General features: G+C 46.5%; 1 protein-coding gene across 5 annotated transcripts in view; it reads left to right on the top strand.

Moving 5' to 3' along the window:
• The first annotated feature begins 10028 nt into the window (after nucleotides 1-10028).
• The window catches only part of Rsph14 (radial spoke head 14 homolog), a 75811-nt gene continuing 60652 nt past the window's right edge, over nucleotides 10029-25187 (top strand). Inside the window, exons 1-4 of one of the 5 annotated variants that reach the window (XM_085842879.1) lie at nucleotides 10029-10168; nucleotides 11249-11493; nucleotides 12800-12902; nucleotides 17495-17613. In XM_085842879.1, coding sequence (XP_085699005.1) covers nucleotides 11295-11493; nucleotides 12800-12902; nucleotides 17495-17613 — 421 coding nt within the window. In that variant the 5' untranslated portion in view covers nucleotides 10029-10168; nucleotides 11249-11294. Of the gene's footprint in view, nucleotides 10189-11218; nucleotides 11494-12799; nucleotides 12903-17494; nucleotides 17614-25187 lie in introns of all 5 variants that reach the window. The other 4 variants (XM_029482927.2, XM_021174093.3, XM_085842880.1 and 1 more) reach the window with 4 other exon arrangements.

Raw genomic sequence — 25187 nt, 5'->3', positions numbered from 1 at the left:
ACACACACACACATTGGAAACAGGGTTCTTCTGTGTAACAAACCTGGCTGTCCTAGAACTCTCTCTGTAGACCAGACTGGCCTTGAACTCAGAGATTCTGAGATCTGTCTGTTTCAGCCTCCCTAGTGCTCTGATTAAAGGCTTATGCCACCACAGCCTGGCAAGTGGTTCCACTTCTTTTTTTTTTTTTTTTTTTTTTGGTTTTTTGAGACAGGGTTTCTCTGTGTAGCCCTGGCTGTCCTGGAACTCACTTTGTAGACCAGGCTGGCCTCGAACTCAGAAATCCGCCTGCCTCTGCCTCCAGAGTGCTGGGATTAAAGGCGTGCGCCACCACGCCCGGCTTGTGGTTCCACTTCTAAGGCCTCAAGTTTAAAGGTTTATCTTCAAAGCTCAGGTTACTCAGCTTTTAAAGGGCCCTGATAAGGTTAAAGGTTTCTTGTGAGGATGCTTGGAGACTTGGGTTCTTTTTTTTTTTTTTTAATATTTTTTTTATTACGTATTTTCCTCAATTACGAGAGTTGGGTTCTTGTAACACAGAAGTAATAGAGAGGAGACCGGGGTGTGTGCAGGATCTGAAGGCAAGGCTTTTTATGGCTAAGGAGTGGGGATGGGGCAGACTGGTAGACCCGTTTTTCTCCTGGAACAAAATGAGAAACAGGCCTATGTTGGTTTGCCAGGGTGGGTTAGACACAGGTGGTGGTCGCCATGCTGACAGAACTCCACTGTTGTCTTTTTAAAAACTGCTTGTAGCAAGCCCTCATGTAGTCTAGGCGGACCCCAAATTTTCCATGATAGTGGCCGTGAACTCCTGATCCTGTTGCCTTCCTCCCCCATGTGATAGAATAATGGGCGTGTACCATTTGCCTATGTCTTCCTGGACTTTAAGGACATGAGGTGGGGGTGGTAACTTCGGGACTCTGGGTGTTTATTTTATAGCAGCTACTGAAAGTTTAGCTCCAAAAAGATCAATAAACCATGCAGGGACAAAGAGCATTTCAGTAGAATCTTAAGGCTGCCCTGGCTTTTCATCCCTTCTCAATCACCCATCAGATGTCTCTAGACTCCACCAAGTAGTCTTCATCAGAAGGAGCCTTCAGATCCCAGAGAAGGCATCTAAACACGCATCACCATCGCCCAGATCTAGAGGTGTTCTCTACAGCAAAACACTGGCAAACTATTTTTTTTTCTTGCCTCAAGTTTATTTGTAAAAAAAAAAAAAAAAGCATAAGACACTGGTCATCTGCAAATTGTGTGTAGGTAGGTAGGTGTGTCCCAGCAGTCCATCTGTCTTCACACTGTCAGGAGACTTTTTTATGGGGCCGTCACAGGGGCTTGGACTCCTCTGGGAACCTGAGCTGGAGTTGAAGCCGGGACCTTAGCTGGAGCTTTGGCCTCTGCCTTGTTTGAACCTCGGGCTTTGGTTGGCAGAGCCTGTGCCCCTTGGCCATGTAGCTTCAAATCCACTTCCCAAACTTGGGGTGAGCGATGAAAGGCAGACGGCTGACTCTGCGTCTGGGGCCTTTAGGGATCTTGGGCTTGATGGCCTGAGGCTTCACCAGGGCCTTGATGGCCTCTGCACGTGCACTCACTGCCTTTGCATTGCTGGCCTGCATCTTCTTCAGGCCTTTCTTGTTGTGCTTCTTGGCAAAGCGCATGTTCCTCAGGAACTTGGGGTCAACTCCCTTAAGAGATTCCTATCTTTGTGACTGCTGGGGTTTCTTGCCTTGCCTTGCCTTGCCTTGCCTCTTTTCTTTTCTTTTCTTTTCTTTTCTTTTCTTTTCTTTTCTTTTCTTTTCTTTTCTTCTTTCTTTCTTTCTTTTTCTTTTTTTAATTTATTTTTAATATTTTTATTACATATTTTCCTCAATTACATTTCCAATGCTATCCCAAAAGTCCCCCATAGCGCCCCCCACTTCCCTACCCACCCATTCCCATTCTTTTGGCCCTGGCATTCCCCTATATTGGGGCATATAAAGTTTGCAAGTCCAATGGGCCTCTCTTTCCATTGATGGCCGACTAGGCCATCTTTCGATACATATGCAGCTAGAGACAAGAGCTCCGGGGTTCTGGTTAGTACATCATGTTGTTCCAACAATAGGGTTGCAGATCCCTTTAGCTCCTTGGGTACTTTCTCTAGCTTCTCCATTGGGAGCCCTGTGATACATCCAATAGCTGACTGTGAACATCCACTCCTGTGTTTGCTAGGCCCCGGCATCGTCTCACAAGAGACAGCTATATTTGGGTCCTTTCAGCAAAATCTTGCTAGTGTATGCAATGGTGTCAGCGTTTAGAAGCTGATTATGGGACGGATCCCTGGATACGGCAGTCTCTAAATGGTCCATCCTTTCATCACAGCTACGAACTTTGTCTCTGTAACTCCTTCCCTGGGTGTTTTGTTCCCAATTCTAAGAAGGTGCACAGTGTCCACACTTAGGTCTTCATTCTTCTTGAGTTTCATGCGTTTATCAAATTGTATCTTATATCTTGGGTATCCTAAGTTTTGGGCTAATATCCACTTATCAATGAATACATATTGTGTGAGTTCTTTTGTGATTGTGTTACTTCACTCAAGATGATGCCCTCCAGGTCCATCCATTTGGCTAGGAATTTCATAAATTCATTCTTTTTAATAGCTGAGTAGTACTCCATTGTGTAAATGTACCATAATTTCTGTATCCATTCCTCTGTTGAGGGACATCTGGGTTCTTTCCAGCTTCTGGCTATTATAAATAGGGCTGCTATGAACATAGTGGAGCATGTGTCCTTTTTACCGGTTGGGACATCTTCTGGATATATGCCCAGGAGAGGTATTGCTGGATCCTCCGGTAGTACTATGTCCAATTTTCTGAGGAACCGCCAGACTGATTTCCAGAGTGGTTGTACAAGCTTGCAATCCCACCAACAATGGAGGAGTGTTCCTCTTTCTCCACATCCTCGCCAGCATCTGCTGTCACCTGAATTTTTGATCTTAGCCATTCTGACTGGTGTGAGGTGGAATCTCAGGGTTGTTTTGATTTGCATTTCCCTGATGATTAAGGATGTTGAACATTTTTTCAGGTGTTTCTCTGCCATTCAGTATTCCTCAGGTGAGAATTCTTTGTTCAGTTCTGAGCCCCATTTTTTAATGGGGTTATTTGACTTTCTGGAGTCCACCTTCTTGAGTTCTTTATATATATTGGATATTAGTCCCTTATCTGATTTAGGATAGGTGAAGATCCTTTCCCAATCTGTTGGTGGTTTTTTTGTCTTATTGATGGTGTCTTTAGCCTTGCAGAAGCTTTGTAGTTTCATGAGGTCCCACTTGTCAATTCTCGATCTTACAGCACAAGCCATTACTGTTCTATTCAGGAATTTTTCCCCTGTGCCCATATCTTCAAGGCTTTTCCCCACTTTCTCCTCTATAAGTTTCAGTGTCTCTGGTTTTATGTGAAGTTCCTTGATCCACTTAGACTTGACCTTAGTACAAGGAGATAGGAATGGATCGATTTGCATTCTTCTACATGTTAACAACCAGTTGTGCCAGCACCATTTGTTGAAAATGCTGTCTTTCTTCCACTGGATGGTTTTAGCTCCCTTGTCGAAGATCAAGTGACCATAGGTGTGTGGGTTCATTTCTGGGTCTTCAATTCTATTCCATTGGTCTATTTGTCTGTCACTATACCAGTACCATGCAGTTTTTATCACAATTGCTCTGTAGTAGAGCTTTAGGTCCGGCATGGTGATTCCACCAGAGGTTCTTTTATCCTTGAGAAGAGTTTTTGCTATCCTAGGTTTTTTGTTATTCCAGATGAATTTGCAGATTGCACTTTCTAATTCGTTGAAGAATTGATTTGGAATTTTGATGGGGATTGCATTGAATCTGTAGATTGCTTTTGGCAAGATAGCCATTTTTACAATGTTGATCCTGCCAATCCATGAGCATGGGAGATCTTTCCATCTTCTGAGATCTTCTATAATTTCTTTCTTCAGAGACTTGAAGTTTTTATTATACAGATCTTTCACTTCCTTAGTTAGAGTCACGCCAAGATATTTAATATTATTTGTGACTATTGAGAAGGGTGTTGTTTCCCTAATTTCTTTCTCAGCCTGTTTATTCTTTGTGTAGAGAAAGGCCATTGATTTGTTTGAGTTAATTTTATATCCAGCTACTTCACTGAAGCTGTTTATCAGGCTTAGGAGTTCTCTGGTGAAATTTTTAGGGTCACTTATATATACTATCATATCATCTGCAAAAAGTGATATTTTGACTTCATCTTTTCCAATTTGTATCCCTTTGATCTCCTTTTGTTGTCGAATTGCTCTGGCTAGGACTTCAAGTACAATGTTGAATAGGTATGGAGAAAGTGGACAGCCTTGTCTAGTCCCTGATTTTAGAGGGATTGCTTCAAGCTTCTGACCATTTACTTTGATGTTGGCTACTGGTTTGCTGTAGATTGCTTTTATCATGTTTAGGTATGGGCCTTGAATTCCTGATCTTTCCAAGACTTTTATCATGAATGGGTGTTGGATCTTGTCAAATGCTTTTTCCGCATCTAACGAGATGACCATGTGGTTTTTGTCTTTGAGTTTGTTTATATACTGGATTAGGTTGATGGATTTCCGTATATTGAACCATCCCTGCATCCCTGGGATGAAACCTACTTGGTCAGGATGGATGATTGTTTTGATGTGTTCTTGGATTCGGTTAGCAAGAACTTTATTGAGGATTTTTGCATCAATATTCATAAGGGATATTGGTCTGAAGTTTTCTATCTTTGTTGGGTCTTTTTGTGGTTTAGGTATCAGAGTAATTGTGGCTTCATAGAATGAGTTGGGTAGAGTACCTTCTGTTTCTATTTTGTGGAATAGTTTGTGAAGAACTGGGATTAGATCTTCTTTGAAGGTCTGATAGAACTCTGCACTAAACCCATCTGGTCCTGGGCTTTTTTTTAGTTGGGAGACTATTAATGACTGCTTCTATTTCTTTGGGGGATATAGGGCTGTTTAGATCATTAACCTGATCTTGATTCAACTTTGGTACCTGGTATCTGTCTAGGAACTTCTCCATTTCATCCAGGTTCTCCAGTTTTGTTGAGTATAGCCTTTGGTAGAAGGATCTGATGGTGTTTTGGATGTCTTCAGGATCTGTTGTTATGTCTCCTTTTTCATTTCTGATTTTGTTAATTAGGATGCTTTCCCTGTGCCCTCTAGTGAGTCTGGCTAAGGGTTTATCTATCTTGTTGATTTTCTCAAAGAACCAGCTCCTTGATTGGTTGATTCTTTGAATAGTTTTTCTTGTTTCCACTTGGTTGATTTCACCCCTGAGTTTGATTATTTCCTGCCGTCTACTCCTCTTGGGTGAATTTGCTTCCTTTTGTTCTAGTGCTTTTAGGTGTGTTGTCAAGCTGCTAATGTGTGCTCTCTCTAGTTTCCTTTTGGAGGCACTCAGAGCTATGAGTTTTCCTCTTAGAAATGCTTTCATTGCGTCCCATAAGTTTGGGTATGTTGTGGCTTCATTTTCATTGAACTCTAAAAAGTCCTTAATTTCTTTCTTTATTCCTTCCTTGACCAAGGTATCATTGAGAAGAGTGTGGTTCAGTTTCCACGTGAAGGTTGGCTTTCTATTATTTATTTTGTTATTGAAAATCAGCCTTAGTCCATGGTGATCTGATAGGATGCATGGGACAATTTCAATATTTTTGTAACTGTTGAGGCCTGTTTTGTGACCAATTATGTGGTCAATTTTGGAGAAGGTACCATGAGGTGCTGAGAAGAAGGTATATCCTTTTGTTTTAGGATAGAATGTTCTGTAGATATCTGCCAGATCCATTTGATTCATAATTTCTCTTAGTTTCTCTGTGTCCCTGTTTAGTTTCTGTTTCCATGATCTGTCCATTGGTGAAAGTGGTGTGTTGAAGTCTCCCACTATTATTGTATGAGGTGCAATGTGTGCTTTGAGATTTACTAAAGTTTCTTTAATGAATGTGGCTGCCTTTGTATTTGGAGCATAGATATTCAGGATTGATAGTTCCTCTTGGAGGATTTTACCTTTGATGAGTATGAAGTGTCCCTCCCTGTCTTTTTTAATGACTTTGGGTTGGAAGTCAATCTTATCAGATATTAGAATGGCTACTCCAGCTTGTTTCTTCATGCCATTTGCTTGGAAAATTGTTTTCCAGCCTTTCATTCTGAGGTAGTGTCTATCCTTTTCTCTGAGATGAGTTTCCTGTAAGCAGCAAAATGTTGGGTCTTGTTTGTGTAGCCAGTTTGTTAGTCTATGTCTTTTTATCGGGGAGTTGAGTCCATTGATATTAAGAGATATTAAGGAAAAGTAATTGTTGTTTCCTGTTATTTTTGTTGTTAAAGTTGGCATTTTGTTCTTGTGGCTGTCTTCTTTTAGGTTTGTTGAGGGATTACCTTCGTGTTGTTTCTAGGGCGTGGTTCCTGTCCTTGTATTGTTTTTTTTTCTGTTATTATCCTTTGAAGGGCTGGATTCGTGGAGAGATAATGTGTGAATTTGGTTTTGTCGTGGGATACTTTGGTTTCTCCATCTATGTTAATTGAGATTTTGGCTGGGTATAGTAGCCTGGGCTGGAATTTGTGTTCTTTTAGTGTCTGTATAACATCCGTCCAGGATCTTCTGGCTTTCATAGTCTCTGGTGAAAAATCTGGTGTAATTCTGATAGGCTTGCCTTTATATGTTACTTGGCCTTTTTCTCTTACTGCTTTTAGTATTCTATCTTTATTTAGAGCATTTGTTGTTCTGATTATTATGTGTCGGGAGGTATTTCTTTTCTGGTCCAGTCTATTTGGAGTTCTGTAGGCTTCTTGTATGTTCATGGGCATCTCTTTATTTAGATTTGGGAAGTTTTCTTCTATAATTTTGTTGAAGATGTTTGCTGGTCCTTTGAGTTGAAAATCTTCATTCTCATCCACTCCTATTATCCGTAGGTTTGGTCTTCTCATTGTGTCCTGTATTTCTTGGATGTTTTGAGTTAGGATGTTTTTGCATTTTACATTTTCCTTGATTGTTGTGCCGATGTTCTCTATGGAATCTTCTGCACCTGAGATTCTCTCTTCCATCTCTTGTATTCTGTTGCTGATGCTCGTATCTATGGTTCCAGATTTCTTTCCTAGGGTTTCTATCTCCATTGTTGCCTCATTTTGGGTTTTCTTTATTGTGTCTACTTCCCTTTTTAGGTCTGGTATGGTTTTGTTCATTTCCATCATCTGTTTGGATGTGTTTTCCTGTTTTTCTGTAAGGACTTCTACCTGTTTGATTATGTTATCCTGTTTTTCTTTAAGGATTTGTAACTCTTTAGCAGTGTTCTCCTGCAATTCTTTAAGGGATTTTTGTGCTTCCTCTTTAGTGTCTTCTGCCTGTTTAGCAGTGTTCTCCTGTATTTCTTTAAGTGTGTTATTAAAGTCCTTCTTGAAGTCCTCTACCATCATCAGGAGATATGCTTTTAGATCCGTGTCTAGCTTTTCCGGTGTGTTGGGGTGCCCTGGACTGGGCGAAGTGGGGGTGCTGGGTTCTGATGATGGTGAGTGGTCTTGGTTTCTGTTAGTAAGATTATTACGTTTACCTTTCGCCATCTGGTAATCTCTGGGGTTAGTTGTTATCGTTGTCACTGTTTAAAGATTGGAGCAGAAGCTGTGTTCCACTCACCAGCAGTCTCTAAATCCTGCGGCGGGGGTCGTGGGTAGCTGACGGTACCCCGGTGCTGGTCCAGCCAGAAGAGGCCTGTGGTCCTACTCAGGCCGGTTTTCTGCTTCCCTAACTAATGCAGTCTCTGGTCCCGCGCGCAATTGGATTGGAGCATAAGCTGTGCTCCACTCACCAGAAGTCTTAAAATCCTGTGGCGGGTGTTGTGGGTAGCTGGCGAGTGTCAGCCGACCCTGCGCCCCAGCTGCCCCGGTGCTTTTCTGACCGGAAGAGGCTTGTGGCCCTATGTAGGCCGGATTTCTCTCTCCCCAACCAGAGCAGTCTCAGGTCCCGCGTGATTGGACTGGAGCAGAAGCTGTGTTCCACTCACCAGCAGTCCCAAAATCCTGCGGCGGGGGTCGTGGGTAGCTGGTGGGTGTCAGGCAGCCCTGCGCTCCAGCTACCCCGGCGCTGATCCGGCCGGATGAGGCCTGTGGCCCTACTCAGGCCGGTTTCTGCTTCCCTAACTAATGCAGTCTCAGGTCCCGCGCGCAATTGGATTGGACTTGGTTTTTCAAGACAGGGTTTCTCTGTGTAGCTCTGGCTGTCCTGGAACTCACTCTGTAGTTCTTAGGCTGGCCTCGAACTCAGAAATCTGCCTGCCTCTGCCTCCCAAGTGCTGGGATTAAAGGTGTGTGCTTCTTGATGCCATTTCTGTGCCATTTGCAGGACTGGTTATGTGTGGTGTGGTTCTTAGACCTGGCCATGTCTGCACGGTAACCTGCGGCTCCTGCAGCACCTGGGACCGGAAGAGAAAGAGAAAGGCCCGCAGTGCAGCATGGGAAATCGGGCTGACACTGCTGGAAGGTCCAACTCCTGGGAAACTATTGTTAAGTCTGCCATATTTGAGCATCTCTGTTGGCAGAATTTAGAGTTACCCTCAGGTGAACGCCTCTGCGGTGGTCGGTAAGGATGTTTCCAGAGAGCTTTAACTGAGAATCACTTACCCTGAATATAAGTTGAGTGCGCCTAGTTCCATCGAGTTACCAGAAGGTGAAGAGTCAGATCTCAGAGTCACTTCTGCTGTCCTGCCTTGCTGGCCATGACGGACCATACCCTCAATATGTGAGCTGAAATAAATCCCTCTACCCTCAATTGGCCTTTTGTCTGGTTTTTCGTCATACTAACAAAAAAAACTGTCTAATGCGCCCAATGGGTGACCTCTCTCCTAGTGACCTTTGACCCGACTAAGAACAAGGGAAACTACAATGCTTTGAATACTTGCTCCCCGGCTGGTGGAAGTGGCAGGCTGTGGGAGGGGCCAAGTCACCGAGGGGAAGTCCTTAGAAATAGCTCTCCTCTCTCCTCTCCTCTCCATCCCTGGTTCATAGTTCATATTTTCCCACTGCCATAGTCTGCCAAGCACCCGTGGGTCAGACCTCCTGAGATTCCAAGCCAAACTAAAAGCTTTTCTCACGTAAGGTGCTTCTCCCAGGCATTCTCTCACGTCGAGGAAAGAGTAACTAATACATTTGGTAATGTGTGACTTGCAGAAAAAAATGCTTTTAAATTGTAACTTAACTCAAGCCCATAAGTCACTCATTTTGCATTTATCAAACGCTTCTTGGCATATGCTTGGTACAGAGAGGCAGTAAATGGAACAGACACAGGCAAGGTCTTGCTATGTTAAGGGGGTTAGGCGGATCTTACTGAGTTGTGGCTATGGGGGATGTCAGACAGATGTCTTGTTACATTATGTGTGTGTTTGAGTTTGTGCAAGGTCTTAGGGGGGAGGTGTGTGCACACGCACGCATGTGCGCACATGCACGTTTATGTAAAGTCTCCATATGGCGTATGTGTATATGTTAGGGAAGTTGGTCAGGGCTTGCTATATCATGTGTAGTACACTAGGTAGGGTTTTGGTATGTTGTATGTATATGGGAGGGGGTTAGGTGGGACCCTCCTATGTGTATGGAGAGTGTAATGGGGTCTTGCTATATTGTATGTGTCTACCTCTCATGTAGCCCGTAATAAAGGCATGCACCACCACCCAGACTCGGGTGAGGAGACAGTCTTTGGGGAGCCAAGGAGATGTTAAGCAGGTGGTCTTGGGGGCCTAGAAAACCACTTCAGCCAGTATGTACTGGTTGGATCAGCTTGCAGAAATATGGGCCCTGACCAGGCAGTTCTGGGGTCAGGTCTACGTGACTCGGAGAAAGCAACTGAATTTCCTTGAGATTCTTAGCCTTGAACTGTAAAAAGTTACTCCTTCTTAACCCGGATGGCCCAAAGCATGCAAAGGTCACAGTAAATCTGTACCACCAAGGAGACTTGTCTTTGTTCTACATAGTAACATTGTAAAATTATGTTGTTTTTTTCCTTCTCCACTGGGCTTATTAGCCTTAGTCGTTTTGCGCCTGCGCCTTGGCTCCCCAGAGTATTGACCAGGAAGCTGCAGACGCTGGCAGTCTCCTAGCAACCAGGTCGCCTGGTAATGGGCCGAGCGCTCTAGCTGGCAGACACCAGGAAACTTCACGCACTGAGGCAAGTGAGGCATCTGTGAGGTGGGTGCCTGGCACAGGGCATAGGGGGCTTCCTGACCCACCCAGTTCCATTCACACGGGGCTGGTGCCCTCACAGCCTGGGTCTCGCCTTTCCTGCTGGTAGCAGGATTCCTGTAGTGTGTGCCGTTTATAGGAGGGCAGCCCATGTCTCAGAGACTAAGATCCCCTGGAGTGAACCCCATTTTAGAGATGGCTGTTACCTTCCCAGTCTGGGGCTTTTCCTCCCTGTCTTGGCTGGTGGCCTGCCTTGTCTTTTTTTTTTTTTTTTAACTTCAGAGTTTGAGTCCTGCCTGGTTCTGCAATAGTGATCAGGATAATAACCACAATCAATATATTCCAAGTTCTGGCCAGCCAGGCTCATGGGTATCAGTTATACAGCAGTGCTGGAAGGACAGATGATGCATATAGAAGAGGGAATGACTTGTCAGGGATAGCCCGTGGCCCGGGACTGTATCCCAGTCTTAACTCTGAAGCCACATTGCCTATGGTTGTTCAAAGAGTGTATGTGTGGGGGACAAGAAATCCTTCTTTAACCTTAATCCCTTCTTGCAAAAGTGTCCTAAGCATGTCCCTGACAGGAAGGAACAGAGCATCTATTTGATAGTTTCTAGCTTTACCAACTCCCTAGCCAAAAATCTATTTCCTTACTTATAAACATGGACGGCTCTTTTTAAGCAGTTTAGTATCTATCTAACTGGCAGTCACAAATTACTGCTGTCACCAGCTAAGCAGGAGCATCAAAGGAGAACACATGTTGGTTTTTACTTGGCTGGCCTATTCCGCCCCACCCCTGCCCCCATTTTGGTACCTGTGATTAAGGAACCAATCTACCAAGTATCCCAAGCAGTTTCTTCTGTCATTGGGCCACACCTGTGCCGTGACCTTGAGAAATCTGGTCAGCCCCTGTTTGCTCGTCAGTAAACCCAGATGAAAGCATCCACCCTGTTTGTCTTCACAGACAGTTTTGAGGCTGAGATGGATCAGCTTCTACATGATAATAGGAATAATGACAGTTTTTTCTCTCTCTCAGTGTTTGTTGTTGTTGTTCTTTTATTAGCAGTTTCTACAGAGGTTCATTTTCAAAGCCCTTTGGCAGGTGTGAAAAGATGGCTCATGCCCGCATCTCCATGTATATGCCTCCTGACATCGACCCCACAAAAGCCGCCATTGCTTATGGCTGCCGGGCCTTGAGCAAGCTTAACGAGGAGCTACAGTCAGGGGATCTCCTGACAAGGCAGAAAGCCCTAGTGGCTCTGTGTGACCTCATGCACGATCCTGAGTATGTCTACGAGGCCATCAATATAGGTGAGAGCATCACACACCCGGTAACCATGGCTGGCGGGGCGGGGAGGGAGGGGCTGATGTAGTTCAGACATCGGATGGCATCAGGAGTAAGAGCTGCTACTTATTAAGCTGGATTTCAAGCCAGCCGTGTCTCCAAGCGCAGCGCTACCCCCCAAGAGAAGACACATTTTCAATTTACAGGTTTGAAACTCAGTGTTCAGGAGGGGTGTGAATCTAAGGTTGCCTAATCAATAAGTTAAATAGGATGGGCTGGAGAGATGGCTCGGTGCTCAACAGTACTTGCTGTTTTTCCAGAGGACCTGAGTTCAGATCCCAGACCCAACATCAGAGAGCACACACCGTCTGCAACGTCAGCTCCAGAGAACGGAGGCTTCTGTCCTCCATGTGCACTTGCACACACACACCTAGATATAATTTTAAATAAAATAAGTAAATCCTTAAAAATTTAAGCTGGATCTTTATATGCTAAATCTGTCATCCCTTGATCTAGCCAATTCAAAGGCACAGTGACTAGTTTGTGAAATGTATCTTTTTTTTTTTTTTCATTATGTGGATGTGTCTGTAGGTTGGTAAGTGCTTGTGAATCCAAGGAGGGCGCCTGGTCCCCAGAGCTGAAGTCATAGGTAGTTGTGAGTTGCCCGATGTGGGCGCTGAGAATTGACCTCAGCACCCTCTGCCTGCATGTGGCAGGTTTCCAATCTGACCTCATGTCTCTCCTGAGATCAAAGAAATGTCAAGGGCATTTTTTTTTTTTTAGCCCCAGGGTTGACTGACTACAAGAGGAGGAACCATTAGGAAAATATGACTTTTCCTATTTTATTGGGGATTTAGCTCAGTGGTAGAGCGCTTGCCTAGCAAGCAAAAGGTCCTAGGTTGGTTTGGTCCTCAGCTCTGGAGGTGGGAGGGTGGGGCTGAGGGACACACAAGGCTGGGTATAGTGGCGCATGCCTTTATTCCCAATACCCAGGAGTCAGAGGGAGGTGGATTTCAATGAGTTTGAGGCCAGCAGCCTGGTCTACATAGTGAGTTCCAGGATGGCCAGAACTATACAGTAAGACACTGTCTCAAAAATACATACATACATACCCAGGGGTGGGGATGGAAGAATTATGAGGATGCTTAAATAGGATTGACTCTGGGTGTGAGCTCCTTACACTAACAAATGCTGTGCTGCTGACTTGGTTCCTGCAAAGCCAAAGTACAGACCTTTGGTCCTCTCCTGTTACCTAACACGGGGTCATGGGTTGACTTCTATCTGATTGTCTTTTGGACTGGCAGACATTCAGAAGTTTTCCTGTCCCCACAGGCTGCCTGGAGAGCCTGAAGACCCTGCTGCGGGATGATGATAACCTGGTACGGATAAAGACCACGGAGGTTCTATACATCATGGCCACCCATTACGTAGGCAGGTGGGCAACTGTTGATGGAAACCTATGTCCCTGATAGGAATTGTACTGTTCCACCCCGGGAAGACGTCCTCGAGTGACCCTGAGAGATCTTTTTTACGGAGAGCACGGGTCTCTGGTGGCGCCTCTATTTGTGGATGGCAATTCTCTCTGTAGGGCAGTTTGGTTGGCTCCATGGTGGCTGAGCAGGATTCTCTTCCAAACCTCTTTTGGTGTTGAGGATTAAATCCAAGGTTTCATGCAGGCTACACAGGCCCCCTTACCTCCAAGCTGTACTCTTGTTCTGTTCTAGACTCATCTTTATGTTAGCCCCTGGCTCCGGGCTTCTCACATCTGAAAGCAGGAAGAAAGTTCCAATCCTTTAGTGACCTCCTTAGACCTGCTTCAGCCGGACACTGATCAGGAGCTGTGGTGGGGGCGTGGGTGGTGGGATACACAGTCAGTCTGAGCCTTAATTTAAAAAGGTAGGTTCAATGCTGTGGTCAGAGCGGTGAGGTAGGGATGTAGGGCTCTGTCCTGCTGGTGATAGAGCAGCCTCTCCTGCTTTGCAACCTAGCCAGATCTCTTGATCCCACTTACCATGTCTAAAACAGCAGTTCTCAGCCTGTGGGTCCCGACCATTGATAACCCTATATTTTCAATGGTCTTAGGAACCGAGGCACCACTCAGTAGCAACATTACAGCTCTGAAGAAGCAACGAAGATACGTTTGTGGTCAGGGATTCCTAAGACCATCAGGAAATGTGTTCTCCAATGTTTGTACCATCGGAGATAGGAGTTTCCCGGTGGCTCTGACCCACAGGCTGAGACCTGCTGGTCTAAGATAACCTTGGGGAGAGGGAGACTATACTATTCTGGAGTTGGAGACTGGAAAGCCACTTGAGCCCCCCTCCCCCCCCATGCTCTCAAGGCTGGGTTTTGCTTAGACATTAAGAAGCCCTAATGTTTGGGGGATGTTTTGGAACCTCTGGATATGGGGGCTAGCTAGCTGTCATGCAGAGAGCTGTTGGCATGGGTTCTTGTAGCGGCACAGCCAAGCCGGGGGGGTCCAACTGTCGTCAGCTCCCCCCTCCCAATTTGCTAAGATATAAGCTCCCGATATCACAGAAAGGAGCCTGTCCCACTTGACATGCCTTTCCTGCCACGGAACTGATCCAAAATACATCTTAAAGTTGTCCCCCACCACAAGGGTGTGCTCAGGGTAGGATTCTAAACTTAGCCTTTCCCCTGTACACTAGAGTAGATAAAGAAGTCAAAGGGTCCCAAGCAAATGGGACCCTAAATTCCACTCCCAAGTTCAGTGGCGGCACGCCCCCAGTACATGTCGCACCCTTTTCTTTCCCTTCGATCCTTCTCTCCCTCCCCTTTCCCTCCTTCCCTCTCTCCCCTACTCCTTCTTTTTTGGGATGATAGGCATCGAATTTCAGGGCTCTGATTTTGCTAAGCAACCCTAGAACTGATCTACATCTTGAGCCCTCAGTGGTGACGTCACTACTATGCCCAGCGGCTCACCAAGCCCTAAGTGACTACCCAGAACCTCCTGTGTTGAGGCTCTCTCACCAAGGCATCCTGGGAGTGACGAGGAGGCGTGACAAGGATGGCCCTTGAAGCATGGCAGATTGGCACCTCGGTAATCCATGCTGCACCCCAGTAGACAGGAAGCTCCCTGGCAACCTAGCTCTTGCCCCTCTAATTGACTGCCACACCATCAAGTCACTCTCTCATTTTGAGTTTATCTCTCCAGGTGTTTTCACCTTTGAAATTTTTTACTGTCATCAAATATTCGTCATGCAGAATCATAGGTTCCATCATGACATTTCCAAGCAGGTAGATCACCAGCTTTCTTATTCCTACGGCATCTGGTAGCTGGTCTTGTCTCCTTACTTCTTCCTTTTCTGCTGGTCTTCCACATCCTAAATCTCCCTTCATGTTTTACCAGTGAGCTCTTTCCCCAGCCTCTGTCCCTCCCACTATCCCTCCATCCTCTCCTCTCTCCTTCCCTCCATCTTGCTGTGTCTCGCAGGCTAACCTCGAACTCCTGGGTACAAGTGATCCTCCTGCCAGAGGCTCCAGGGAATTAGGAATTGGGACCGAGAAGGACACCTGCATGTTTTCAGAGCATGTTTGATGTGGAGTGGATTTGGAGGTGGCGGGCATAGGAAATGCAGCAGCAACCCTGCATGGGTGTGTCCGACTGCAATTTCCCTTTTCCAGAACAGAGCAAACCATACCATAAGATTAAGCTCTGACCAATGTCGAGGCACTGTAACTGGCTGGGCGCATCCTTTGTGCTGCCAGCTTAGCTCAGCGCTTCTTTGTACATGCCTTTATTCCTGAACCCACCCTGACAGGGGTGACCTCAGAAGGCTCCATTCCAGGTGCTGTTGTCTACTTAAAAGGCATGATTCCCAATCGAAGAATTAAAGAAATAGCTCCTTTAAGTTGATCCTTAAGTACAAAACACAAATGAGAAGACATTTGCCAACCCTTGTGTAAGATTTTTGTTTTTGTTTTGAGACAGGGTTTTTCTGGGTAGCTCTGGCTGTCTTGGAACTGGCTCTGTAGACCAGGCTGGCCTCGAACTCAGATCCTTATCCAGGCCTTTTCTAGGATACGGGTTCATCAGGTGGTACTTGCTATTGTCTTTTCTGCTTAAACCATCTGTTTGATTTGCAGTGCATTCCTTGAAATCACACCCAGATCAGGAAGATACTATTAAAACAGTCAACATACAAAAACAAAGAAACAACAACAACAACAACAAAACAAAAACAAAAACAAAAAACCAATGTAGAATATCTTACAGTGGTCTCACATTTTCAAGAGACCCATTTGAGGTTTTACAAAGCATTCAAAGATGTATCAAGAGGAAATAAAAACAATCCTTTCTCTAATTGGCTTACCTAATATTTAATTAACTTACGTGTTATTACAACAAGCGTAGAGGGCAGCCGTGGGTCTCGAGGGAAGCAGCTGGCTGCCAGCAAAGTCGGAAGTCAGTTGGGAGAAGAGAGTGAATAGCTGTGAGGAGGAGGGGAGGCGGGGCTGGGCCCTGTGCAATGTCTCCCCAGAAGCCTGTAGAGAGGCCATGAGCTCAGCCCCACAGGGCAGGCAAGGTGGGTTACAGGTTCCTTGTGCCACTTCCCACGGGGCTGGTCTGGGCTTCTAAGTGTGGCAGATCTCTCTGGCGTTTGCCTGAGATAGTATGGATCCCAGCAGACCCACTGACCTGATCATTTCTGAACTCTCCAGAGATTATATTATAGAGCTATAGTAATAAAAACCACATTTGCATGGGCATAAAACCAGACACATTGGCCGATGAAACAGAACTGAGAAACCATATATAAGCACAGGTTCTTAGAGTCATCTGATTTTTGACAACAACAACAACAACAAAAAAGCCTAAAATACACATTGGAGAAAAGACATCAACATCAATATGCTGCTAATGGAACTATATATAACCTTATTTCACACCCCCACCCCCACACACAAAACTTAACTCCAAATGGTCCAAGGGCTTCAACGAAAGACCTGATACACTGAATCTGACAGAAAGGGCTATCCTTGAACTCACTGGCACAGGACACTGGCTGTGCAGACATTCAGACCAATCATTAAGAAATGGGACCTCACGCAGCTACAAAGCTTCTATACTGCCAAGAAAACCACCATTCAAGTAAAGAAGCAGTCTACAGAATTGGGAAAAATTACTCACTAGCTATACCTGTCATAGCTAAACTATACAGAGAACCCCCCCCCCCAAAAAAAACCCCAAAACCTCAAGAAGACAACCCAGGTTTAAAAAATGAGGCCAGGAACTAATCAGGGAGTTCTCAAAAGATGAAATACAAATGGCCGAGAAGTATTTTAAAACACTTTCAAGATCCTAGGCTATTGGGAAATGCATATTAAAATTACCTTGGGATTTCAACTTACTCCCGTCATGATGGCTAAGAGAGAGAAAATAAAAACGACGATGATGAATGTTAGTGTGGATGTAAGGCCGGTGGAGTGCACACTGGGTGCAGCCACTATGGAAATCAGTGTGGCTGGTCCCTAGAAGGCTAGAAATAGATCTAGCACACAATCTGGCTCTATATTACTCTTGGGCACACACCCAAAGGACTCTGCATTCTACCACAGAAGTAACTGACCATTTGTGCTCTTTGCTGCTTTGTTCACAGTGGCCAGCAAACAGAAACAGCCTACACCCCCATAAACCAATGAGTGGATAATGAAAACATGCTGTCTTTATACAATAGAACAGTATTTGGCTTTTAAAATAACCGAAATTGGGTCTGAAGAGATGGCCCAGTGGTTACGAATACTTGTGGCTCTTGCAGAGGACCTGGGTTCGATTCTCAGCACCCCCATGGTGGTTCCAGTTCCAGGGAATCCAATGCTCTCTTCTGACTTCTTTGGGCATCACCTATACATGTGACACACACACACACACACACACACACACACACACACACACACACACGCGTGCGCGCGCGCGCAAGCAAAACACCCATACACATAAAATAAATATATTTTAAGAAAACTGAAATGGTGGTCTTGTGTCTAAAACCCACCTTCCTTCTTTAGAGTTGGCTTCTTAAAGCATGACATCATCCAAGCCCTGTCACTCCTGCTGAGCGATCACCAGACCCTCTGCCGGGAGAACCTACACCAGGCATACAAGCATCTGGCACAGTTGCCTAAAGGTAGAGTTGCGTGCACATGGGATTTGGTAGACAACTGTCTGCAGTCTTCTGCTTTTGCTCAGTTTGTGCCAGGCCTTAGGTCACAGCCTTCAGTACTTTTTTAAAAATGACCTTGGAGTGGGACATGGGTGCAGGCTGTACCCCAGCTCCTCCAGAGGCTGAGCAGAGAGGAGGATCAGCCTGGATATCAGAGTAAGACTTTGTTTCAAATCTGTAGCAGCAGCAGTAGCAGCAACAAAGTTACATTTTTGTTAAGATATGACCAAAAAAAATTGGGGGGAGGGGAGGAAGGTGTTATCTCTGAGACAGGGTTTCCCTGTGTAGCCCCGGCTGTCTCGGGGACTCTCTCTGTAGACCAGGCTAGCTTCAAACTCGGAGATCCTCCTGCCTCTGCCTCCCAAGTACTGATGTGTTTTTACAAAGTTGGGAGTGTAGCTCAGAAGTAGGATAAAGACCCTGAATTCTATCCTATCATCCATCTCTAATAATGCAAATAAGTCAATGTTTTTGGTTAACTTCTAATAAATAAACACAAAGAAGAACCCTGCAGCCTGTTCCCACCACTCCACGGCTTTCCGGTGGCTCTAGACCCGATTCTCTTCCTCAGGGTGACCCCCTTCTGTGGCTATGTGCTCTCTTCCTCAGGGTGACCCCCTTCTGTATGTGCTCTCTTCCTCAGGGTGACCCCCTTCTGTGGTTATGTGCTGGATTGCTTGGTACCTTTTCGTTTGGGGGGTACTGGTATTAAACTCAGGCATTCCCATGTGCTGACTGACAACTCCACCACGGAGCATACATTCCCAGCGTAGTCTATGACTCTTAAAGCTTTCTGAAAACGGGAATATCTAGTCTATACTATTCCAAAGATTTTACATGCTTTCAGTTAGTGTTTCATTTCTGAATCAAAAGTGAATTTTGGAGGTTCCGACTTGCATGAAGTGAGCATAGAGCATAGAGCTCACCCATTCTGCTGCCGAGGGACATCTGATTGTCCGAACCCACTTAAGGGATAGATAAAGTCCAAGTACCCTCTGGATCTCTTCCCACACAGTACCCTTCCTCATGGTCTACCCTGATATATTAATAATTTGGTTACTATAACCCTACAACATGTACATAGATTTTTACCATATACACAGTATATAAAAATGTATAATGTTGTTTTGCATTTTAAATCTGTGTTAAGTGGGTCTTGCTGGATGTATCCCTTGGCAGCTTAAAAGTACCCCAAGAAGTAATATTATACGTTTAAAACTTATTATATATATATATATATATATATTTTTTTTTTTTTTTTGGTTTTTCGAGACAGGGTTTCTCTGTGTAGCCCTGGCTGTCCTGGAACTCACTTTGTAGACCAGGCTGGCCTCGAACTCAGAAATCCGCCTGCCTCTGCCTCCCGAGTGCTGGGATTAAAGGCGTGCACCACCACGCCCGGCTTTATATTTTTGATGTAAATCTCCACAAAGCACCACAGCTGATGATGGTGATGATGATGATGATGAAGATGCTGCTGCTGGTGTGTGTGTGTGTGTGTTATGGCTTATGTGTGGCTGGCAGGCAGAGGGCAACTTTTGAACTTTGAGGAGTTGGTTCTTGCCTTCCACCTTGCTGAGGCGGTAAGATCTGGTTTGCTCCTGCTGCTTGCTGTCCTGCATACTCCGGGCTTGCTGGCCCATGGGTTTCTGAGTAATTCTGGTTCCCCCATTTTTGCCTTAGGAATACTTAGATTACAGATTCTTGCCACTGCATCTGCTTTTTTAAAAAACACGATTCCAGAGATAAAATTTAGGTGACAAGGATTGTGTGGCAAGTGCTTTTACCTGCAGAGCCACCTCACTGGCCCTAATATTACAACTTTGAGAGATGTACACATGTTGTATCAAATGCCATTAACATGTTTCCATGCTAGCTCTTTCCACTTCCAGGCTGCACAGGGAAAGAGTAGTGGACATTTCTGCACAGACCTACCTGGTACACAAGAGGGATGCCCCTAGAGTCTGCCGGTGAAGGTGATGTTGGCCTCATGTCTTGGTTAGGGCTTTACTGCTGTGAAGAGACACCATGGCCAAAGCAACTCTTGTAAAGGACAACATTTAATTGGGGCTGGCTTACAGGTTCACAGGTTTAGTCCATTTTCATCATAGTAGGAACATGGCAGCGTCCAGGCAGGCATGGTGCTAGAGAAGATGAGCGTTCTGTATCTTGATCCTAAAATCCCACCCCCACACTGACTCACTTCCTCCAACAAGGCCACACCCACTCAAACCAAGCCACACCTCCTAATGGTGCCACTTTGCACGGGCCAAGCATATTCAAGCCACCACACCTTAGATGCTCGCTTGCTTCACTGTTGCAGGCTATCACAACTGCTTCCCAGCCTGCCCTTCCCCAGCCAGCGCCATCCTGTCAGCTAACCCAATGGTATGCTCTGGAAGCTCACTGTTGTATGATGTTGTCCACGGGCACGACCAGTGAGAACGAATCAGCCTTACCCCTGGCTCCTCTCTTTCCAGTGCCTCTGGGGGAGCTGGGACCCACATTGCCAGTACGTTCCTTTTCTACTCAACTGCCAACTTGATGAGCTCTAGAATCACCTGGATTCTAGGATCTAGAAGATGGGCTCTGGGCATGCGTGTGAGGGTCTATCTTGGCTACGTTGTTTGGGGCCGGAAGACCCACTCACTGTGTGTGGTATCAAGCCCTGGGCTGCTGAGCTGGGATCCAGACGAGAAGGAGAAAGTGTGCTTGGATACACGTATTGTTTACTCCCTGCTCTCTGACTGTGAGCATGAACGTGGCAAATGCCTCAAGCCCCTTCTGCTGAGCCTTCCCTATAACGGATGACTCTGGGGTCCGTGACCAAATAAACCCTTCCAGTCCAGAGACAGCTTTTTGTTTTGTTTTGTTTTGTTTTTTAAATGAGATAGGTAAGCTTCTCTTTATTTATTCGGTTGGCCCTAAAGTTCTTCACTTGGAAGTTGGTCTCGCCATCTTTGCCTTTGTGTTTCCCCCCTGAGGTAGGGATCGCTAGAGAAGACAGTCCCACTTATCCTGAGCTCCTGAAGACGGTCTGCCGTGTCTCCTAGGAAACAGCCTTACTTTTCCCGTGCAGCTGGCGAAGGTTGTACCCACAATAGAGCTTTACCCATCTTCCTTCTAGACCTCGCCGCCAATCAATACTACCAGGGTTCTGAAAGTGTCCTGGGTTCTATCGGATGCTCCCCATCTTTCTGTAGAACTCAAACGACACTGGGAGTCTGCTGGGCTGACAAGCCCAACCAACACAAGCCTTTCTGAAGACCTCAGTGTGAGCCATTTGCCTTGATGGGTGCTGATCACTGCGGGTGAGGTCCCCAGAAGGCAGGCTAGGGAAGCCTGGTGGAGAGATTGGCATCAGGGGCTTGGGTAATGTTGGGTAAGTTGTCAGAGGAAGGGAGGCAGTGTGGTCCGTGCCTGGGGAGGTGCATGCATCTTGGGATCACTCGGGTGCTGTCTGTGGCTTTTGGGTTCAGTGGTGTGGCTGTACCCCACAGTGTCCTAGCTGGGCTTTGGATGGGGCATGGATTTCTTCAAACGTCCCTCTTATTAGTATGTGACGTTAGGCAGTTGCTAGTTGGTGGGAACCTGACTTGCTAGCTTGCAGCATATATTATGGGGTTTCCTTGTCAATGGCAGCATTTAGAAGTTCTTTGTTTTGTTTTGTTAGTTGCGTCTCCTATGGCATTGCCTCTGGAGTACCTTGAGTGTAGTTAATATTGTTTAGCTGGTGGATGTACTCGGCAAAGGTCTTTCCTTCTGAATCCTTGCTGCTACCAAGGTCTGATTTGTTCCCAGAATAACCAGCAGGGGGTGCACCAGGACTAGGGCCCGGGCCGTCTCATGCCCTAAGGGGTTGCCCTATTATGAGAGGAGAAACCAAAACAGAATAGGTAAATGCCACAGAGGGGCTGCCGGGCCACGTTCCCTAGAAACTAGTGGCCTTGATTGCCCACCCAGGATCCTCTTCTGTGTCAAGCACTGGCTGGGTATTTGGGTGAGTTTGGCCTGGTCCATTTTCATGTAACTCCCTCCGGTTGTGCCAGGCTCTCAGACCCTGGCCCAGATGTAGCGGTGGTAGTATAACTTACCGTATCTGGCCCCGATGTGGGATGCCCGGACTTGGGTCAAGGCCCTGACTGATCAGACGTAATCACAAACCATTCCCCAGCTTTGCAGCATCTTTCAATCCCACTGCAGGGCCTGGGTACCACAAGAAGATGTCTTGTATGTGGTTTTGAACCTGACCAGCCTGAGATGCTGTAGAGAGCTGCCCTGGAGTCATACTGTCTGGGCTTGACTGGGGTCTGGGAAGCTGTTGTCACAGGGGGATGAACCTGTTGGGACTGGTCATTCCCTGAAGTGATGGACTGATGGAGAAACTTTCCCTTCAATGGACAGCTTAGCCCCAGGCAGGTGACATACTCCTGCATCTGACACTATACCTATGTCTGTTGCTGGATATTTAATCACACTGTGGACCCCAAGATTGTGAACTGGAAAATCCTCATGGCGTGGCTCAACCCAGAGCACACACCTTCAACCCAAGAGCTTTCTGTTGACTGTAAATAGGTAGTGGTGTGGCTCAGCCCTAGCACAAACCTTTCATCCAAGAGCTTTCTGTAAGCAAGAGCTAAATAAAGTTAACAACAGGTCAAGAGGCCGAGCAAGTTGACAACCGGCCGACCGGCCGACCGGTTGACAGGGAGTGGAATAAGTAAACCCAGAGAAGAGAAAGGAGGGTGTTAGGAGTTGAAGGATGTTTAAGACAGTATGGAGGAGGAGGAGTTGGGGTGAGGGGAGCAGCTTTTCTTCTTCTGGGATGCCAGTGGAGTAGGAAGGTCAGCTGGGTGCTTTCTCTGCCTCTCTGAGCCAGCAGGCTTTCATCCCAGCATCTGGCTCCCGAGTCATCCCTGGCAAAATTGAATGGCAGGGATTTTTTTTTGTTTTGAAAATGGCATGTGTCCTTAGCCCAACAGCCCAAGTTGCTCCTGTCCCTGACCTTTAAGATAATGCCTGACAACAAGGACCTATTTATTTCCCTGTTATCAGAGTTTCTGGGTACCCCCCTTCTCTCCACTCTTACCCCCTTCCCCCGGCACCTCCAGTGGGATAGAGCCTTTTCCTGTCCATCCCTATCAGGACTGACCAGGGTCCCAGAACTTAGCCTCACTGTTGCTCTTAGGAGAAGCTGGCTTAATCAGCTCTTTTTCATTAGGTTTGCATAGTGTCTCCAGGGTTCAAAATAGTCTATTACCAATGGAATCACCACAGGGACGGGGGCCTCTGGGGGCATACTCAAGGCTATGCTCCTTGTTAGGCCTCTGCTGGTGAGATGAGTCCCTCAGGGTGCCACCCAGCCGTTGGAGGCTGCTTATCCTCTTATCATCATAGTGTAGTGCTGCTACCCCTGCCTCCCCATGACATTCATCCCTGTGCTAGCTGGGCACACACTGCCCATTTTGTCCTGGATGTCTAGTATTTTCTCTAGGGCCTAGACAGACTACACACAATCCTTCCTTGCTGTAGACTAGCCAAGTCATTTGCCATGCTGCTTGTCCCCGTTGGGGTCTCTGATATTTTGGGAGTGTGTGCACATAGGCAATGTGTGTGTGTGTGTGTGTGTATGTGTGTGCGTGTGTGCATGCATGTGTGGTGTAGGCAACAGATAACCTTAAATGTTAGTCCTTGGGAGTTGTCCACTTGGTTTTGTTTTTTGGTGTGTGTGGGGGGGTTCGGGGCAGGGAATTTTACTGGAATATAGGCAAGGCTGACTGGCCAGTAAGCACCATGGATTTGAACCCTTGTCAGTTTCCACTTCTCCAGCACTGGGATTTCGAACCCACACCATGATGCCCAGCTTCTCACGTCAGTGCTGGGAACTGAACCCTGATCTTCACGCTTGAGCCGCAAGCACTCTACCTACTGAGCCAACTTCCCACGCCCTTTTGTTTCCCCTTTTGTAAAGCAAAATCAACGATCATAGCATCTTAGGAGTGCGTTGCGGAGCACTGCTTGTCGAGGGCCGCCACCATCGAGGATGCCCTGCATCAGTGACCGTACAAGCCACTGAGGAAGGTGGTGATCTCCGATGGTGGTGTGTCTTGGGAGGGAGGCTAGACAGTGCCAGCAGAGCATCGGCAAGCCCCTTCAGTGGTTCCTGTCACCAGCTTCTCACTTAATTTCCTTTGGAAGACCTGTTGCCAATTTCCCTGCTAAAGCTGGACATCGGTATTTACCCTGTAGGACTCCCCTGGGCCTCTTAGGTCCGCCTGTGCCCTTAGGAGGAAGGAGATGGGTCAGACGGTTCATCGCCGATGAATCACTGGAAACTGCTATATTATATGGACTCTAATTAATGGAATCTGCTTATGCTGCCCTGGGAATGGGCGAGTGTAGGGAGGTGAGCTAGGGAGGGATAAAACGTCTACACAGGCTGAAATGGGTTTAAGCTTGATCCTGAGGGATGGACATACTGAGGACTGTGAGGATGGAGAGCAAGAGGGAAGGAAGGACAGACTGCCGCAGGTGAGCTACAGTGGACAGGCAGCGAGCTCAGCACGATACCCAGAACGGGCATCTGAGGAGGATAGGATGGTTGATCTCGATTGTGAACTTGACAGAATCCAGGCTCTTAGGAGATGAGGATCTGAGCATGCTCACTAAGGGTCTGTATGGTCTGGGCATGCTCACTGAGGGTCTGTATGGTCTGGGCATGCTCACTGAGTGTATGGGTTAGCCTAGCTAGCCACTGGACAAGCTTGTGAAAGATTGGGTAAATTGGAGAGGGACAGCCCATCTTGACTCTGGGCAGCACCCTGTCACCACGCTGGTTTCCGAACAGGAGCAAGAGAGCACTGACATCACAAATGTGATGCGACCAGCCACTCTTACCTCTGTGGCTTACTTGGCATGATGGCCTGCGACATCAGACTGTGAGCCAAAACAAAACCCTTCCTTCCTTAAACTGCCTCTGTCGGGTATCTTGATCGCAGCGACAGGACAAGGAACTAATGCTGGGAGGGATCATAAGAGGAGGCTCCGGGGACAGGCCTCCTCGGATCTCTGCACACACCAAGGGGAGGCAGAATCTATTTTCCCCGTCAGCGGTGTATTTTTAGGTTAAAGATGTGCACAGTGAAGTTACTTTTCTGCCTCACAGTTGGTATTAAAAGCACAGAGTAAGTCTCAATGACTTACAGCTGAACATTTTATCTCCTTAAACAAAAGCCCCTCCCTCCCCCCTTGGGTTCTTGCCATTGGCGACATGGGAACATGTGAGAGAGATGCCCACATGGGTGGAAGCGTAGAACGTGGATCAGAGACCCAGGTCTTGTGTGTCTGTATTTGAGCACCTTTGTGTGGCTGTCTTCTGCCCCACAGGGCTGTGTGGAGTTCTCCATGGAGAGACAGTGGCCCCTCTGTGCTCATTCTGGTTTCCCGCCCCATTTTGGGGCAGTGCAAGGTTGTGGTTCCAGGCACCCTACTCCTGGGTTCCTCACGAAGAAAAGTGCTTTACCCCGACTTGAGGGAAT

Source organism: Mus caroli, unplaced genomic scaffold, assembly GCF_978045245.1.
Source record: "Mus caroli unplaced genomic scaffold, Mus_caroli_1 scaffold_9, whole genome shotgun sequence".
NCBI classification, from domain to species: Eukaryota; Metazoa; Chordata; class Mammalia; order Rodentia; family Muridae; genus Mus; species Mus caroli.
Note: the sequence above shows the minus strand (reverse complement) of the source record. Positions and strands in the feature narration are given on the sequence as shown.